General features: G+C 65.6%; 3 protein-coding genes across 4 annotated transcripts; 1 reads left to right on the forward strand and 2 right to left on the reverse strand.

Annotated features, from left to right (window-relative positions):
* Nucleotides 1-9: 9 nt before the first annotated feature.
* LZTS2 (leucine zipper tumor suppressor 2) lies at nucleotides 10-7,648 on the reverse strand. The gene is made up of 8 exons (XM_055789993.1): nucleotides 7,619-7,648; nucleotides 7,208-7,257; nucleotides 6,786-6,837; nucleotides 4,980-5,048; nucleotides 3,412-3,879; nucleotides 2,555-3,070; nucleotides 1,752-2,021; nucleotides 10-1,668 (listed from the first exon to the last, which is right to left on the reverse strand). Exons 1-8 carry the CDS (start codon nucleotides 7,646-7,648, stop codon nucleotides 988-990), a joined length of 2,136 nt encoding a protein of 711 aa, XP_055645968.1. The 3' UTR covers nucleotides 10-987.
* A 314-nt stretch (nucleotides 7,649-7,962) lies between these two features.
* TWNK (twinkle mtDNA helicase) lies at nucleotides 7,963-13,218 on the reverse strand. 2 transcript variants are annotated; one of them, XM_027788941.2, is made up of 5 exons: nucleotides 11,833-13,218; nucleotides 11,051-11,291; nucleotides 10,279-10,386; nucleotides 9,780-9,921; nucleotides 7,963-9,066 (listed from the first exon to the last, which is right to left on the reverse strand). In XM_027788941.2, the coding sequence occupies exons 1-5, from the start codon at nucleotides 13,082-13,084 to the stop codon at nucleotides 8,848-8,850; spliced, it is 1,962 nt and encodes a 653-aa protein (XP_027644742.2). In that variant the 5' UTR covers nucleotides 13,085-13,218; the 3' UTR covers nucleotides 7,963-8,847. The 2 variants fall into 2 exon arrangements, with proteins under 2 accessions (XP_027644742.2, XP_055663044.1); XM_055807069.1 differs by having other exon boundaries at nucleotides 7,963-9,102.
* Nucleotides 13,219-13,311: 93 nt separating this feature from the next.
* On the forward strand, nucleotides 13,312-14,488 carry MRPL43 (mitochondrial ribosomal protein L43). The gene is made up of 3 exons (XM_055807076.1): nucleotides 13,312-13,500; nucleotides 13,927-14,033; nucleotides 14,260-14,488. The coding sequence occupies exons 1-3, from the start codon at nucleotides 13,316-13,318 to the stop codon at nucleotides 14,472-14,474; spliced, it is 507 nt and encodes a 168-aa protein (XP_055663051.1). The 5' UTR covers nucleotides 13,312-13,315; the 3' UTR covers nucleotides 14,475-14,488.
* The last annotated feature ends 1,116 nt before the right edge of the window (nucleotides 14,489-15,604 follow it).

The following is a 15,604-nucleotide window of genomic DNA, read 5'->3' on the forward strand; positions in this document are numbered from 1 at the left end:
GCCCTGAGAAAAAAAAAACGCAGCCAGGGGCCTGTTTTTAATCGGCATTTCCGCATGGTACACAGGCGAGCCGGGCTCTGGGAACGGGACACAACCGAAATAAAGTACAAAAATCCCCCCCAGAGCCGGGGATGACCAAGCCAGAGCTGGGCACGGCCAGGCTTTTCCTTTGGTTTGACACCCCTAGGGGCCCAGCTGGCCCCCCACCTCTGCCCACCCTGGGGATGTCCCCAGGGTGCCCCCAGCTGGCACCCCTGGCAGCGTGCCCCTCTCCCCTAGCAGGCTGGGCATCACAGGGGCATGGACCAGGTGGGTTTTGGTTTTTTTGAGGGGGGGGGCTGGGAACAGAGGGATGCTGGGGCCGAGGGCATGGGAAAGGCACTGGGGGCAAGCTGCCCCATGACAGGGGTGAGGGGGGCACAGACAGGCAAGGTGTGAGCTGGGAGAGGGTGATATGTTTTGGTAGGTCCTATAAAAATAGAGTTCTTTAAAATGGCACAGAAACAAATCCCCTGACAAACACATGGGGGGCAGAGGGGGAGTCTGGCATGGGCAGGGACAGTGCACAGGTTCTGTCCCTCTAGAAGTGGCTGGGTGACAGTGCCAGCAGGAACGAGAGGGAAGGGACGAGCCAGCCCTCCCGCTGCCCAAGGTGACCCCGGCTGAAGCCAGTGCCGCTAATCTCCTGGGCGCTAAGAGGATCAGCAGGAACCAGCTCTGGGCAGCCCTGAGGCCAGGAGTCGGCCCCCACCTGGCCTCACATCTCATGGGCACCCCCAGCTGTGGTGGGTGCCAACACACCCTCACCCCAGCACCTCCAGGCTGGGAAGGGGGCAGCACCTGCAGTCCCCTCTGCCCCCTCCCGGTGCCAGCAGTCCTTCCAGAGCTGGGGGGAGAGCAGGGATCCCCTGCAGCCCTACAGGTCCCAAAATCCCAGGGGCTGGAGGCCCCCCCACCTCTAAGCACAGGGCGAGGGCAGGCAGCATCTCAGATCTCGGTGGCTGTGATCTCCTCGAAGGGTGGGTCAGGGCCAGGGGGGTCGCAGGGCTCGGGCAGGGGGTCCTCGCCCTGGAGCCGGAGATGCTGGAGCCGCTGCTCGAGCCGTCGGTTGCGGCGGTACATCTGGATGTAGCTGTATTGCAGCTGCTTCTGGTAGCGGATGACCCGCTCCTTCTCACCCAGCCACGTGCCACGTTCCTGCTCAAAGGCATCCTGCTGCTCCTGCCCACGCTGCCGCTCCAGGGCCACCTCTGCACGCAGCCGTTCCAGCTGCCGCCGCAGCCCCACAGTACCCCGGGGCTCCTCGCCAGGCTGGGGACATCCCTCACTGGGTGGGGGGTACCCCTCGCTGGGTGGGGGGCATCGCCCGCGGGCAGCTTCACGCAGCCCCGCCACCTCCTGCTCAAGCCGGCCAGCTTTGGCACGGAAGAGGTCGGCCTCGCTCTTGCGCCGCTGCAGTTCGTTGGCGCAGACCTCCAGCTCCAGCGCTTTCAGGCGGGCGGCCTCCTGCAGCCCCTGCGCCCGCCGCTCACCCACCTGCAGCTGCGCCCGCGCCTCCCGCAGCTGAGCCCGCAGCCCCAGCAGCTCGGCCCCCCGCTGCGCCAACTCTGCCTGCGCCTCCTTCAGCTGCTGCTTCAGCAGTGAGATCTCCCCTGACTTCTGGCACACCTGCAGGGATGATGGGGCTCAGGCGCCGGCCAGGACCTGCCCCTGCCAGAGTCTGCACCCCCCAACACTGTCAGGCGACTCACCTCCCACTTGGTCTCCTCCAGCCGGGGTGCCAGCTCAGTGCGCTCACGCTGGAAAGAGGCGCAGCGACGCTCCAGCAGCTCCCGCTCCTGCAGCAGCTGGGCAAAGTCCTCCTGCAGCTGCTTCTTCTCCTGCTGCAGCTGCAGCACCTGGAGCTGCAGGACCTGCTGCCCCCGCTGCGCTGCCTGGGCTGCCTGCCGTGCCTGGGCTGCACAGCGCTGCCGCAGCCCCTCCAGCTCCTGCTCGCAGCGCCGCTGCTTCTCCTCATACACCTGGGCAGGGGGGGCACGGACAGAAACACGCTGGGGGGATGGCACAGCACCCCCCCACTTCTGCTGCCCTCTCCAGGACAGGCACCCTCTGCCCACAGGAAGGGGGGCAACTCATCCCCCATAAATGGAGGAGGGGTCCAGAAAGGGTGCAATGTGGTGGTGCCCCCCCCCTCCCTCTGCATGCTGGGCCCCCCGTTTCAGCACCCCCAAAGCCCACAGGGCTCCCCCAGCTCTACCACCAGCAGGGAGAAGCTGCAGGTCCCAGGCACACTCATAAAAGGGCACCCCAAGATGAGACACCCCAGTCTGTACAACTACCCCCCCCCAGACCATACAAGGCTCCCCCAGGGACTCCATGTGACTGCCCACCAGTGGGAAAACCCCCGTTCCCAGACCCACAGAAAAAAGCATCCCCACACAAGGGTCTGTAGTAGGTCCCCAAAGGGGGTCCCTCACCCCCCAACCAGGGGGGGTTGTCTGCAAGGGGCGCCCTGGGGACAGAGGGACAGGATGGGCTGACGCCAGGGGCATACCTGGCAGATGGCCACCTCATTCTCATCCAGGCTGTCACGCAGGAGCTGCAACTCGGCTTCCCTCTCCCGCAGCTTGTCCTCCAGCTCCCGCACCAGCATGGCCTCCTCGCCGGGCAGGGGGGAGCGGCCGCAGGAGCCGCTCTCTGAGGAGGGCCGGCCCTGGCCACTCAGCGAGCCCGTGCTCTTGCTGGAGGACGAGCGCCCGCTGTCCGAGTTGGAGGGGCGGCAGCCCCCCGGGGGGTCAGGGGGACCGTGGGGGGTGGCCGGCAGGGCGCCCACCTCGGGGTGCTGGCTGCAGCCTGTGCTGTAGGTGGGCAGGCTGGAGAGCGAGTTGCGCCCCGAGTCTGAGAGGGTGCTGGCATGGCAGCTCAGAGAGCTGGGCTTCTCGGCAGCCAGCAAGTGGGTGAGGCTCACCTGGCTCTCCGAGAGCCCGGGACGCGTGCCTGACTGGGCACTCCGGAGCTTGGGTACTACCGGCTTGAAGGCCATGGGGCGGATCAGGGTCTTCTCCACGTTCTGCCAGGGGAAGAGGGGAGAGCAGGGGGCTGGGGGGGACCCACCACCCCTCCTACAGGCTGCCTGGGGGGCGCGCCCCCAGCCCCAATGCCTTTGCACCCCAAAGGAGACAAGGGCCAGTTGCTGTCTCCTCCATCCCCCATCCATGGGTGGGCTCCCAAACACACCCCTGGCACGAAGGGGGAGACATCAAGGGCACAGGGACTGCCACCTCCCCAGGGACAGCAAAAATGTAGTCACGTGGCCCCAGTTCACACACTCGCACTGACAGCCCCAGTGTGGCATAGGGAGAAAAGTCAAGACCCCAGCACGCGCCCGCCCTGCTTCTGCCCCCACCTCACCTCCTCCAGCTTGCCAGAGACAGGGACGAGCTTGGGGGGTGGCCCCCGGAGGTGATCACTCAGGGCCTGGTCATCGCGGGGCTCATCCGAGTCACTGCAAGGGCTGGTGGGAGAGGGGGCATCTAGCCAGTCACTGCAGAAGCCCCCATTGGCGTAGGCATGGGCGACCCCAGGCATGGCCACGCGGGGCTCCTCAGGTGACAGGGGGTCCCGGGGGGTGACCCGGAGCAGCCCCTCCTGCTTGCGGAAGGAGGTGCTGGGTGGCTCCTCGTCGCAGGGCTGGCTGGCATGGTCATGGCGGGGCCGGCTGGGCAGGAGGCTGCCGACGCTGCCCATGGTGGTGGTGGGCGAGTGGGCAGTGGTGTGGAGCTGCGCAGCCCCCTCAGCAGCAGCCTCGAGAGGCACAGGCAGCGTCTGCACGATGGCCATGGCAGGGGGGCCCCCGGCAAGCAGGGGCACGCAGGCAGCCTGTGGGCAAGGGAGACAAGGCATCAGAGCTGTGGGTGCCGCTGGCCATGCCCCACCAGCTGCCAGCATCCCCAGGTGGGCATGGGGGCACCCCTGGACCCCTGGCCGCTGTCCCTGATCTTGTGGGCACAGGCCAGCCCAAGGGAAGCAGGCAGAAGGAAATGCCAAACAAACCGTAATAAAACCGGGATTAGCTGGGGGGGCAGCACCAGCACCCCTCCAAGCTGGACTCAGCATCCTGGCGTAGCAGCCTGGGGCTGCCGGGGGCTGTGGGGTGCTGGTGGCACCGTGGGGCAGCGAGGATGCGGTCCTGCCCCCTGCTGTGCCCCGGTGTGACCCTGCCACGGGAAGCATGCCAGGGCTGGAGGCGAATCCTGAGAGGCCTGCAGAGAGCCGACTCCCGGGCAGCCTGCCCGTCTGCCTGCCCCACAGCGCTGCCTGTCCCGTGGCACCCACCAGTACAACCCCCACGGAGAGCTGGGGGCAGCCCCACACACTGGGAACAACCATCTCCCCTGCCCCACAGCCACCACCTCTCTGAAGTGACCGCACAGAGGGTGCCCCCCACCCCCAGCCATCCACAACAGGGTGCAGGGTCCCCCAGGGAGTGTGACTGAGGGGGCAGATGCTAGGTAGACAAGTGGTCCAGAATGGGGGCACCAGGCCCTTTCCCAGCCCCTACACAGGTGCCCCTTGTTCCCACTCCGCACACCCCCCTTGAGCCAGGGCACTCCGCCAGTGCCCCGCTGCACCCCCCCTGCCCCAACCCACGCCATACGCCTGCGTGACGGGAGCCAGCTGACGGGACGGATCTGTCCCCTGCTGCCTCATCGTATCTTGCACATGGCTGCGGCTGGCATGGGGCACGGGTCAGGGGGGCCACTGCCCACACGGTCTCACCTGCAGAGCTGTCACCTGAAATCAATCTGCCTGCCAGGGCCCAGGGTGGGGCAAGCAAGGGAGAGATGCCGGCGAGCCAGCCCTCCTGCCACCGTCACCCCCACCAACACGTGCTGTCTCCGTGTACCGTGACCTCACACTGTGCCCCTGACACCCCCAGGTGGGAAACTGGGTGACACCCCCTGCCCAGCTCTGCTCACCTCGCCAGCTGCTGCCCATCCGTCCGGTCCACTCTGGCCCCCGCACTGCAAACACAGCTCCGCCGGCCCCTGAGGCAGGAAGGGGAAAGAGGAGGGGGTCAGGGTGTCAAACGGCATCAGGGGTCCCTGTGTACCCCACAGCCCCCCCCCCGCCCAAGTGCCTCAACATGCAGATCTGGGGCAGGTGGTGCCAGCGTGGCACAGAGGGTGGCAGGGGGGGCCAGCAGCAGGTACACCGCTCTCAGTGCCCTTGGAGGGCTGCGGCCACCTCAGGAGTGGTGGTGGGGACAGTGGCCCCTCACAGGGACCTGCTGCTGCTGGAGGGGCAGGAGCAGGGATCAGGGACCAGACAGGGACACAGAACTCCCAAAGGGACATTTTGGGGTCCCCCAGCCACAGCCAGCCAAAGCACAGCACCCCACCGCAGTGAAACTCCCCTAGGACGTGTGGGTCAGGGGGACACCCCTGGGAACAGCCGGGTCCCCACACAGCCACGGAGGGGACACTGCCACCGCTGGGGCCCCGCGCTCACGCTGGGAGGCGCTGGGAAGGAACTCCATCTTCTCTCTCCCGCAAGCCCCCACGGCCCACCGAGAGGGTCCCACTGCCCCCCGGGCAAGTGGCTGGGGAGTGAGGTGGCCAGCCCAGCCGGCCGCCAGCACCCTGGGAAACCTCCCTCCAGCCACCCAGTAAAACCAGTCAGCAACTGGAGTGGCGTCACCACTGGCCGCTCCGGCCGGAGCACAGCGAAGCCGGATCCCACCGTTCCGACCCCGAAACAAGGGAAGCCTCGGCCCCTGCTCGGCTGGATCCCAACCCCGAGCTGTGGGTGTTCCAGGCCCCCAGGGGTTCCTGTGCCTCGACGGCACCTCAGGGCCCCCCAGGGCAGGGGGGATCAGCCCTTCACCCCTCCCCACGCACCCGGCGCTTGTGGGGTGGGCACCCCACCATGCCAAGCCATGCTCCTGCCAGCCCATCCCACCCCCCGAGGCTCCCTGGGTGGTGTTGCCTCCCTTGCCCTGCCACCCACCCCACACTGCCCCACTGAGCCCCACAGCACCCAGCCTGTCCCACAGTGCTTCCACCTGCCCGACCACATGGCACCCCTGGGCCCCTGCTGCCCCACAGCTCCCCCAAAGTGCCCTAAACCACACTGAAAGTTTCCCATGACACCCTCAAAGTGCCCCACGGAGCCCCGCGGCCTGTACTGCCGCACAGCTCCCCCAAAGTGCCCCATGACACCCCTAAAGTGCCCCATTGGGCCCCTGCGTTTCTGCTGCCCCACAGCTCCCCCAAAGTGCCCCTAAGGCACCCCCAAAGTGTCCCACAGAGCTCCTGGGCCTCTGCTGCCCCACAGCTCCCCCAAAGTGGCCCTAAACCACCCCCAAAGTGCTCTGAAACGCCCCCAAAGCGCCCCACGGCGCCCCTGGGCCTGCGCTGCCCCACAGCCCCCCCGGAGCGCCCCTAAAGCACCCCCAAACTGCCCCGCGACTCCTTAAACTGCCTTGCAGACCCCTGGGCCTCTGCGCGCCCAGGACACCCCCGAAGTGCCCCTGAAACACCCCCGAAGCGCCCCACGGACCCCCAGGGCCGCAGCCGCCCCCCAGCACCCCCAGAGCGCCCCGGCCGCCCGCAGAGCGGCCCCGGGGGCCCGACTCCCCCAGCGCCGGCAGCTCCCTCATCCCCCCCCCGCTCCGAAGCGGCCGCCGGGACCCCCGCGGCTCGGCCGCCCCACAGCTCGCCCCCAGGGCCGCCGCAGCGGCCCCCGGCCCCGCGGGACCCCCCGGCCCCGGCCCCCGCACTCACCGCGGCCCCGCTGCCGCCCTCCCGCGCCGCGCCGCGCCCCGCCGCCCCGCCCCTCCCGAGGCCACGCCCCCTCCCAGAGGCCACGCCCCCAGCGGGAAGGAGATGGGGGTACGGGGGGGCTGCGGGGTGCGTGGGGCAGCCCCCGCGTGGGTCACCCTCGCCCAGGACAGTGCCAGACGCGTTGATACCGGGGGATTCCGGGCTTGCGGGGGGGGCGCAGAGCTTGTCCCCTTCTTTGCATCAGCCGAGACACCCCACCTCAGGGCTCTGCGTCCCCCAGTACAGCCCCAGACCCGCGGGGTGAAGGTCGCCTCCGAGGATATGCCCCCCGAAATTATTTGGGAAGCCCAGCACCCCGCCAAGGGGGATGGGGTGCGTGTGTCAGCCCCACTGGACATCACCCTACCCACCCACCCCCCTACCATGAGATGTTGCAGCTATTGCCACCCCCTAGCTCCGCAGAAGTCCCAAACTGGGGGACAAGGGAGAAAAACCAACATCAACCCACTCACAGCCTGGGGAGCTGTGGGCACCTCCATGCTGCCCAGGGTCTGGGGTCACCCAGGCTCCCCCTCAGCTTCAGCTCCATCACCCCCTCCCAGCCCCAAGAAGGGATGGGTGGGAGTTGGGGATCCTGGGCTTTCCCACTGCCCCACTTCCACTCCATAGCCCCATGACAGCACCTGCCCCGGGCTACACTGGGGGAAAATGGGGGCCAGAGGGGGCTCTCGGGCTGAGGGGGGACACCCGCAGCCCCTCCCCACCCCCCCCCCCCCCTCCCATGCAGATCCTGACCCAGCTCCACTGGGAGCCTGGCTACCCGCTTACCTTACCTCCATTTCCCTGGGACGCTCCTCTGCCATCACCCCTGGCCTGCCGGGGCAGGGGGGCGCTTACACCCGCACCAGCAGCACCCAAGGGTGCTCTCCGGGAGAGCCAGTGCACCCCGGAAACCCGGGGCTGGGTGTGTGCTGCCTGCCTGCCCCGGCCCCTCATTATGGCTCAGGTTAAAACTATGCCTGGTGCGGAGGCTGGCAATAACCCGCGTGCCAGGGCCAGGCAGGATGCCCTGCACAGAGGGGACAACCCCTGGCACTGCATCCCCCAAGTCCTCTGGAGTCCCCCTCCCACCCCCCAGCCTCAGGGTCTCCCAGTCACAGGGTCAGCAGCACAGAAATGGCACTCGCATTTATGTTTTAATAAAACTAGGAAAGAAAAAAACAACCCCAAAGGGATTAGACCAAGATCCAGCTGTGGACTTGTCCTACCACAGCAAGGACTGGCCAGGTCACAGTATTCGCTGCCCCCAACCCAGAAGGCACGGGGGTGGCCACCCCCCCAGTCCCGCAGAACAAGGCAGGGCTGCACCCCCCGAGGTTTTACTGCTGGTGACGGCCCCCCGAGGGGCCGGGTGAGACCCTGAGCCGACGTTAGCCGAGCGGCCAGAGCAGCTGCCGGTGCAGGACAGTGCTGCCTTCCCTGCCACGAGCAGTGGTGCTGTGGGGGTTCAGCTCCCACCACGTCCCACCGGGAGTGCACAGCTCTGGGGCAAGAGCCATCCACGATCTCCCACGCTTCCCTCCACCTCCTTCCCCTCGCTGGCTCCATACCAGCCAGGATCAAGCCCAGAGGGCCCCACCTGTGACTGGAGGGTTCCCACTATGTTTCCCTCTGCACAGCTCCCCCCACCAGTGACAGCCCAGGACTTTTGCTCCATTTTAGCCACAATTTAACAACCTGCCCCAGGTCCAGAGATGACCCTCACTCAACCCTTGCTGACTCAGTTCCCCCGCACGTAGCACCAGTACAGAGCGGCCAGTGTTTGCCAAAGCACCTTCCCCTGGCCACTCTTCTCTGGGATGAGCCCATTTCTCTCATGATGGCCCCACATCTCAGAGACACCATGCTGGTGGCCATGAGGCTTGTTCACACAGGAGGAGAAAGGGCCACAGCAGCATGCGGCTGCTGCTCCTGGGGCAGGAGGGACCGACACGCCCCAGGTCCATGCCCCCAGCACCAGTCCCCATCCCTCCTGACAGACCAAGGAAGAGACCTGCCAGGCTCATCGCTTCTTGGAGCTTCCCGAGCCTCCCTCCGGTGCTTTCTTGGCTAAGACCGCCTTCTCCTCCTTCATCTTCTTCACCTTGACCTTACTTTTGCTAGATGAGAAGGTGAGCGAGGCCTTGCTGAACTCCAGGGGGAAGACGCCCACGTCTCCATCAAAGCGGTTCTTGGATACCTGCAGGTAGCGCTTCCCTGGCCCTGTCACCAGCTTACGGTCCTGCAGGATGAGCACGTTGTCAGCCTCCTGGCTGGCCTGGGGGGGGGGAGGAAAACATCTCCAGGAGGGTGCTGGGGATGCAGCCAGTCACAGGGCTCAGAGGTGCTCACAGGCTGCCTGCCCAGCTCCTTCGAGCACTGTAACAGGGCATCCCAGACCCCAGCAGCTTCAGCACCTCCCAAACATCTACCGCTTGTGTTCCCCCAGGACTTCCCAGGGACGCACTGGGCAGACAGACATGAGCTGAAGCCACAGCATGCCCTAGGGAAACAAGCGAGCACGGGAGGGCCATGCACTCAAGAGTTCCTCCTGTCCACCACTGCAGGATTGTTCAGCATCACAGCAGACTGGAGCACTCAGAGAGCCCAACCCTGCACCCTCCCTAGCTCCTTCTTTAATTATTTCATACTACATCCCACTCACAGCTGATGAGTATTAATTAACTGCACCTAAAGGGCCAGCAAAGCTTTAGCTGGCAAAGGGTTTCCTCCCTGTCTGCATCTCCCTACAAAGGCCTGGCCAAATTGGGACTCTGCATCTTCAGCAGGTGACAGGAGGCCTGGGGATGTCCTGCCTCTCACAGCATCCTTCAGGCCCTGAGTGATGACTTGGGGTGCTGGGGGCAGCTGTGGACGGCTTCCCAATGTATCCCAGCTTCTTCCTGGGAACATGCTGTGCCTGAGGGACAGGAGGACCACCCCAGCCCAGCTCACCTTGGCAGAACCAAAGATGGAGGCTGTCTGCAGCTCCTTCTCGTCATCCTCCTTGCGGGGATGGATGACCAGTGTGATGTGGCAAGTGTTCTCCGTGGCGAACTTGCGGAAGGCACCAACGATGTAGTCCTGGGCAGCGAGCCTGCCACAGCAGCAAGAATGGGGTCAGGGGCTGCCACTGCTCGGTGCAGGGGAGCAGCAAGATGCTGCCAGGTTCTGCCCCACAGCAGGAAGCATCCAGGGGTCTGGGCTCACTCTTTGTGAAGCAGCCAGACCCACACAGCCAAAGAGATAGGGCACAACAGCGGTCAGAGGTAACCAGCTTACCCTTCCCCACTTCTCCCTCCCCAGGGCGGTAGTTGCCCTTCAACAAAACAGGGCTGCCGTAGAGGACTAAAGGGGACCTGCTGCGTGGGTCCCCAGCCCTTGTGTGACACCCAACAGGGCCAGCTCCAGTGACAGGTTGGCACAGGAAGGAGGTGGTTTGGAGAAAGGCTACCTGTCCACAGAGAGGTGCTCGTGTCCCATCATGAACTGAAGGTTGTCAACAACCACGTGGGTGATGTCGTACATGTAGACGGCATGCTGCATGGTGTCAATCACTGTCCTGGGCAGGGGGAGACCGGGATCAGCCCCAGGGATCAGCAAAGGCAGGGATGGGGATGCTGAGCCAGGCATGGGGACAGGGAGAGGCAGAGCTAGGAGGTACCAGGCTGGCTCTCACTGGGCCCTGGGCATGTCCCACCCCCACATCTCCTGTCACAGGACAGACACAGCCCCATCCCCACAGGTAAGGCCAGCTGCTGCCCACATGGCCCCTGCCCACTATTCCATGATCCCCCAAGCCCACAGGGACCCTCAGAACACATGAGGATGCGTGCACACACCACAGCACCTGGTGAATCAGAGGAGGTGGAGGTGCCTGTCCTCGCTCCTCAGCAAACAGCAGCGCTGCCAGGTGACCCGGGGCAGGGCACATCCTGCCAGGGGCAGAGGGTGGTTGTAGAGCAGCCGCCTAGCGCAGGGACCTGTCTCCTCCCCTCACCCCCACTACACAGGGAGGCTGTGACAGTCCCCGCATCAGCAGGAATGCAGCCAGGTGAGCCATGCAGTTCCCACAGGCCAACACCGGGACTTGAACAGCCCCAACGTGCCCCCTACCAGCCCCAAGTCTGTGACCCACTGCAGGAGACGAGCCCTGGCTCCCCACGGTCCTGCAGCACACGCCATGACGGGTAAACACCACTGGGGATGAAGATGTGGGATCATACTTGATGTTCTGCTGGCCATGGAAGGTCATGAAGTAGAGCGGGAGGTCCTCAAAGCGATCAGCCCACTCGTCATACAGCTCCAGCTGGTCCTCCAGGCGCTGGGCGGCAAATTGCGTCAGCATGATCTTGGCCAGGCGAACGTTGTTAATCTCGAAGCTGCCCCACAGTGTGCACACCCCCTGCATGCACAAGTCCAGTGCGTACTCACTGATAAAGGTCGTCTTCCCACTGCCTGTTGGGCCTGGCACAGGGACAACAACAGGATGAATTAGCTGGGGGAGATGACCTGACCCATCCTGAACATGCTCGGGGGGAGTTGTTTGGAGGTGGAAGTGACAGGGAGAGGGATAAGACCAGCCCATCCACAGTGCTCCCACCATAAACAGGCAGCATCTTGTGCTAGGCTAGATGTCTGGGCACATATTTGTCATCTTCAAGAGCCAGCAGGTCCCTGTGGGGTGTAAGGAAATGTTTGGCAGCCAGTAGCGGGGGCACAGGGAGGGCTCAGACAGTAGATGGTGGATGGAAGCAGGGGTAAGGGACCTCTAGGGACATCTCAGGACATCCTGTGCCACCCCAGGCAGGGACCCATCGCCACACTGGCATGCCCAGCCCCACGGCACCTAGGAACGTGCCCCAGCCTCTCACACACCCCCAAGATGGGCTCAGCTGAAGCCATGAGCAGAAAGCAACCTGGAAGGCTCGTGGTCTGTCACCACCAGGAGAATGAAGCCACTGAAGAGCCTTCTGCTCCCCCCATCCACTAACTGTTTGCCCATCACCTGTGAAGATGGTGAGCTCCCCTCTGCGATGCCCTTTGAGAAGCTTGTTGAGCTCGGGGAAGCGTGCCCACTTGATGCCAGCCACCTGCTCGGTGTTGACCAGCTCCCCAAACACCTCCTCGCGCAGCTTCCGGAAGGAAATGATGGATTTGTGGCTGGCAGGCAGGGCGGCACGCAGGATCCTAGTGAGGTTCAGGCCCTGGTTTAGAGCCTCCAAAGGCCGGGGCTGCAGGTCACCAGGGCGCACCAGGGAGCAGCGCTTCAGGCTCAGTTTGCGGGCAAAAAGCTTGGCGGCCTCCCAGGAGCGCAGGTCCTCCCCCAGCCACAGCGTGATGCGCTTGAACTGCTCCAGGTAGGGCAGAAGGGCAGGGGGCAGGCAGGTGGCCCCCCGTGGCAGGGCCAGGCTGGCTACCCCCGTAGCTTGGTGCAGGGCCAGGGCGTCCAGCTCCCACCCAGTTAAGACCAGCTCTGTGTCTCGGCGGCCGATGAGGGGCAGCCCAAAGAGATTGCGATAGGAATCGAAGCGGGGTAATGTTTCTTCCACGTAAGATATCACATCTCCCTTCTTCTCCATTTTCATGAGCTTCAAGCCCTTCAGCGTCGCATCGCGGGGGCTGAACCAGGGAAAGACGAGTGACTTGGCAGTCCTCAGATAACGCACCCCAAAGCGTTTCAGGGTGGTGTCTGTCACCAGGGAGATACCGAACATGGCCTTGGTCTTGTTGGTCTCCTCCTCATCCAGCAGCTCCCAGAGTGGCACCGCCCGGTCCCAGATGCTGTGGGCATCTTTGCGAGCCTGTTGTGTGTCCTCCTCCGGCTCCTCCGAGCTGGCAGGGGGAATGCCGCGGTGCCGCAGCTCCACGTTGGCCTGGAAGTCCTGCCAGGTGCCCTCAGCCAGAGTGGCCGTGCAGAGGAAGCTGCCCGTGGTCTTGTCAATGAAAAGCGTGTAAGAAGAGCTGGAGGGCGGCGGCTGGGCCTCTTGGCCACTGGTGAAGAGGCTGGGGGTGTGCAGGCAGCTGTACCCATCGTGGAAGGGGATGCCCTGGGCCCGCAGGTACTGCCGGATCTCAGTGATGGAGACGGAGGGCACGGGCCCCTCGGGGGAGGGCAGCACGTCCTTCTTGTAGCGCCGCTGGGTGAGGCGGCCCGGCACTCCGGGGCTCAGGGAGGCTCCCTTGCTCCTCGTCCCCCCGCTGAGCACCGGCAGGAGGCGGACAGCGGTTCTGCAGGGCCGCAGCGGCACCGCCGCCATCCTGCCGGCGCCCGCCCCAGCCCGAGCCGCCGCGGCACCCGCCCGCGCCGCTGCCTGTCCGCATCGGCGGCTGCCCCGCGGTCCCCGGCCCCCCGGCCCCTCGGCCCCCCGCCCCCCGGCCCGGCGCCGCTCAGACTGCCCCCCTCACGTGGAGCTCCACGGACGCCGCCATTGCCTGACCCCGCCGCCGCCGCGCTCGGAGCGTCACTTCCGCGAGCGGACCCGGGGCGGATGTCCTGGCCGCCACGCGCGGCTCCGCTTCCGGTGCCGGGTGAGAACGGCGCCATGACGGGCCGCGGGACGCCCAGCCGGTTCCTGACGGCCGTCCTGCACAACGGCGTGGGTCGCTACGTGCGGCAGCTCCAGCGCCTCCAGCTCCTCTTCAGCCCGACCGCGGCCGACGCCCGCGGCGCCAGGTACCGTCGGAGGCGTCGCACCCGCCGCCCCTGAGCGCCGGCGATGGCGGGGGGGCCTGGCGACCCGACCTGCTGCAGGAGGGGCCTACGGGAAGCTGTGGTGACCTCTGTATAGGGAAGGGGAAGGTGCTGCTGACCTCTGACCCACAGAGGCGGGGGGAGGGGCGGCGCCGTGACTCGGGCCCTCTTCCGTGACGGGGGAGGCGCTGGAAGGCGGCGCTGCGACCTGACCTCGGCCCCCCTGGCGCAGGGGTGGGCTGGTGGTGGCCTCCGACTTGCCCCGACCGCTGCACTGTGACCTCTCCCGCGGGCAGGGGCACCAGGGTGGGGGTGACCCTACCTCTGCTCTTTGCTCTGGGGCGGGGGCTGCGGTGATCGCCACTCTGTGACCCCACTGGGGCCGACGGCCCCCCCATCCCCCCACAGGCAGTTCGTGGAGGAGGCGGCGCTGGACTTTGCCCGGCAGCACCCCGATGTCGTCCTCTACATCAGCCCCCGCTCCGGCCGGGCCCCGCTGCTGCTGGCCGAGTACTGTGAGTGCTGAGGGGGGCACGGAGGTTTGGGGAGGGGCAGGATGGGGACAGGGTCCTCCCCACCCTGCCCCAGCTCTGCGCTGTCTCTGCTCAGCTGCAGTCGGTGCTGGGGCTGGCAGCCCTGTGGGATGGGAGAACAGCAGCTCCTCCCTGGGAGGGGGGGGGGGGGGGGGATGTGGGCTGTGGGGTTGGGTGGGTCTGGCCTGACCCCCCTGCTCTGTCACAGTGAACGGGACTGTGCGGGAGGAGCTCGTCGCCAGCAAGACGTGTGAAGAGATCGTGCAGCTGGCCACCAAGCTAGCTGGGCAGTCTGGCCTGGACATCATCCGCATCCGCAAACCCTTCCACACTGACAACCCCAGTATCCAGGGCCAGTGGCACCCTCTGACCAACAAACCCTCCATCCTCACTGTCCAGGGCCCACGCCTGCAGCCCCAATAAAGCCTCTGCCCCCAGCCTCTGCATCCATCTCTCCTCCTGCCTGCAGAGAGATGCCACCACGCCGTGTCCAGACAGAGCCGCGTTTATTGCCAGGGCGCATGTGGGGGCTGTGCACGAGGGACGCCAGACACAGAGGGCAATACCCTTCCTGGGGTGGGGTGGAGGGTGTGTGCATATGTGCTCGGGGGTGGCTCACCCCACCCCTTGCATCAAAAGCAACAGTGGGGGCAGGGTGGGAGAGCCCAGCCATCCAGCTCTTGCCTTTTCCCAGTAAGCCTTGCTCTTCTAGGGCAGGAGGCCCTGGGCTCCAGCCTTTTTAGGGACCCCAGGGGCTGCCACTCCCTCCTGCCCCCTCTGCAGGGCTGAGCTCCAGATGATGTCCTGATCCTGGAGGTGCCAGCAAGGAACACAGAAGGGAGGACACACACCCCAGCAAGTCTGTCCCTCCCCAGCTTCTCTGGTGTTACTGCACTGTACTCAGGCAGAGATGCTTTTGTCACCCTAATCCCTTGGGTCCCCCAGGAGGCGGCAGGAGTAGAGGTAGTTGGGGGGGATTTAGGGACAGTGGCTGCCCCTGGAAAGTGCCATGAAGAGCAGGAGGCCCCACAGGGAGGCAGGTCCTTGTCCACAGTTCCTCCTCCTTGCTGTGTTGAGGATTTTTCTTCTCCCACATGTTGTCCGCAGGGGATAGGGCTGTGTCTGAACCCCAGTTCTCCAATGGTACCACGCAGGAGGGCAGAAACGTGTTTCCCAGGGCCATGGGACTGCTGCAGACGTCGGGGGGATGTGGGTGGTGTGCTGGTCCCTTGCCATGCTGCAGGGCATGGCGGTGCTGGTCCCGCTGCCGGTGCATCTTGCTGCATCCCACTCTTCTTGTGCAGCACCCTGGGGAGAGGGGGTAAAGCCCTGTCAGGGTCAGAGGCTGCAGGGGTGCCACCTCCCCAGGGCACCTAGCCCTGCGTTTCACCTGGGGCCTCCTCGCAGCGGGCATGCACCTCTCCACCAGCTGCTCTGGGGTGTTTGGGATGTCAGCTCCTTGCCCCGGCTCCATCCCTTGCCAAACCATCCTCTCCTGGAGAGGAGACCCTGAGGGGGCAGATGTGGGACAGCGGGCAGGGGCTGGCAGCCAC

The sequence above is a fragment of the Falco peregrinus genome, chromosome 1, assembly GCF_023634155.1.
Source record: "Falco peregrinus isolate bFalPer1 chromosome 1, bFalPer1.pri, whole genome shotgun sequence".
In the NCBI taxonomy this organism is placed as follows: domain Eukaryota; kingdom Metazoa; phylum Chordata; class Aves; order Falconiformes; family Falconidae; genus Falco; species Falco peregrinus.

Coding starts and splice junctions, on each gene's coding strand:
- LZTS2 (XM_055789993.1), bottom strand. CDS start 7,648: ATGGCAGAGGAGCGTCCCAGGGAAATGGAG. Junction 7,258..7,618: donor AGCGTCCCAGGGAAATGGAG/GTAAGGTAAGCG, acceptor CTTGTCCCCCAG/TTTGGGACTTCTGCGGAGCT. Junction 6,838..7,207: donor AATAGCTGCAACATCTCATG/GTAGGGGGGTGG, acceptor TGGCCTCGGGAG/GGGCGGGGCGGCGGGGCGCG.
- TWNK (XM_055807069.1), bottom strand. CDS start 13,084: ATGGCGGCGGTGCCGCTGCGGCCCTGCAGAACCGCTGTCCGCCTCCTG. Junction 11,292..11,832: donor GGAGCTCACCATCTTCACAG/GTGATGGGCAAA, acceptor TCCCTGTGCCAG/GCCCAACAGGCAGTGGGAAG. Junction 9,103..9,779: donor CCATCTTTGGTTCTGCCAAG/GTGAGCTGGGCT, acceptor CCCCCCCCCCAG/GCCAGCCAGGAGGCTGACAA.
- MRPL43 (XM_055807076.1), top strand. CDS start 13,316: ATGTCCTGGCCGCCACGCGCGGCTCCGCTTCCGGTGCCGGGTGAGAAC. Junction 13,501..13,926: donor GCCGACGCCCGCGGCGCCAG/GTACCGTCGGAG, acceptor ATCCCCCCACAG/GCAGTTCGTGGAGGAGGCGG. Junction 14,034..14,259: donor GCTGCTGCTGGCCGAGTACT/GTGAGTGCTGAG, acceptor GCTCTGTCACAG/TGAACGGGACTGTGCGGGAG.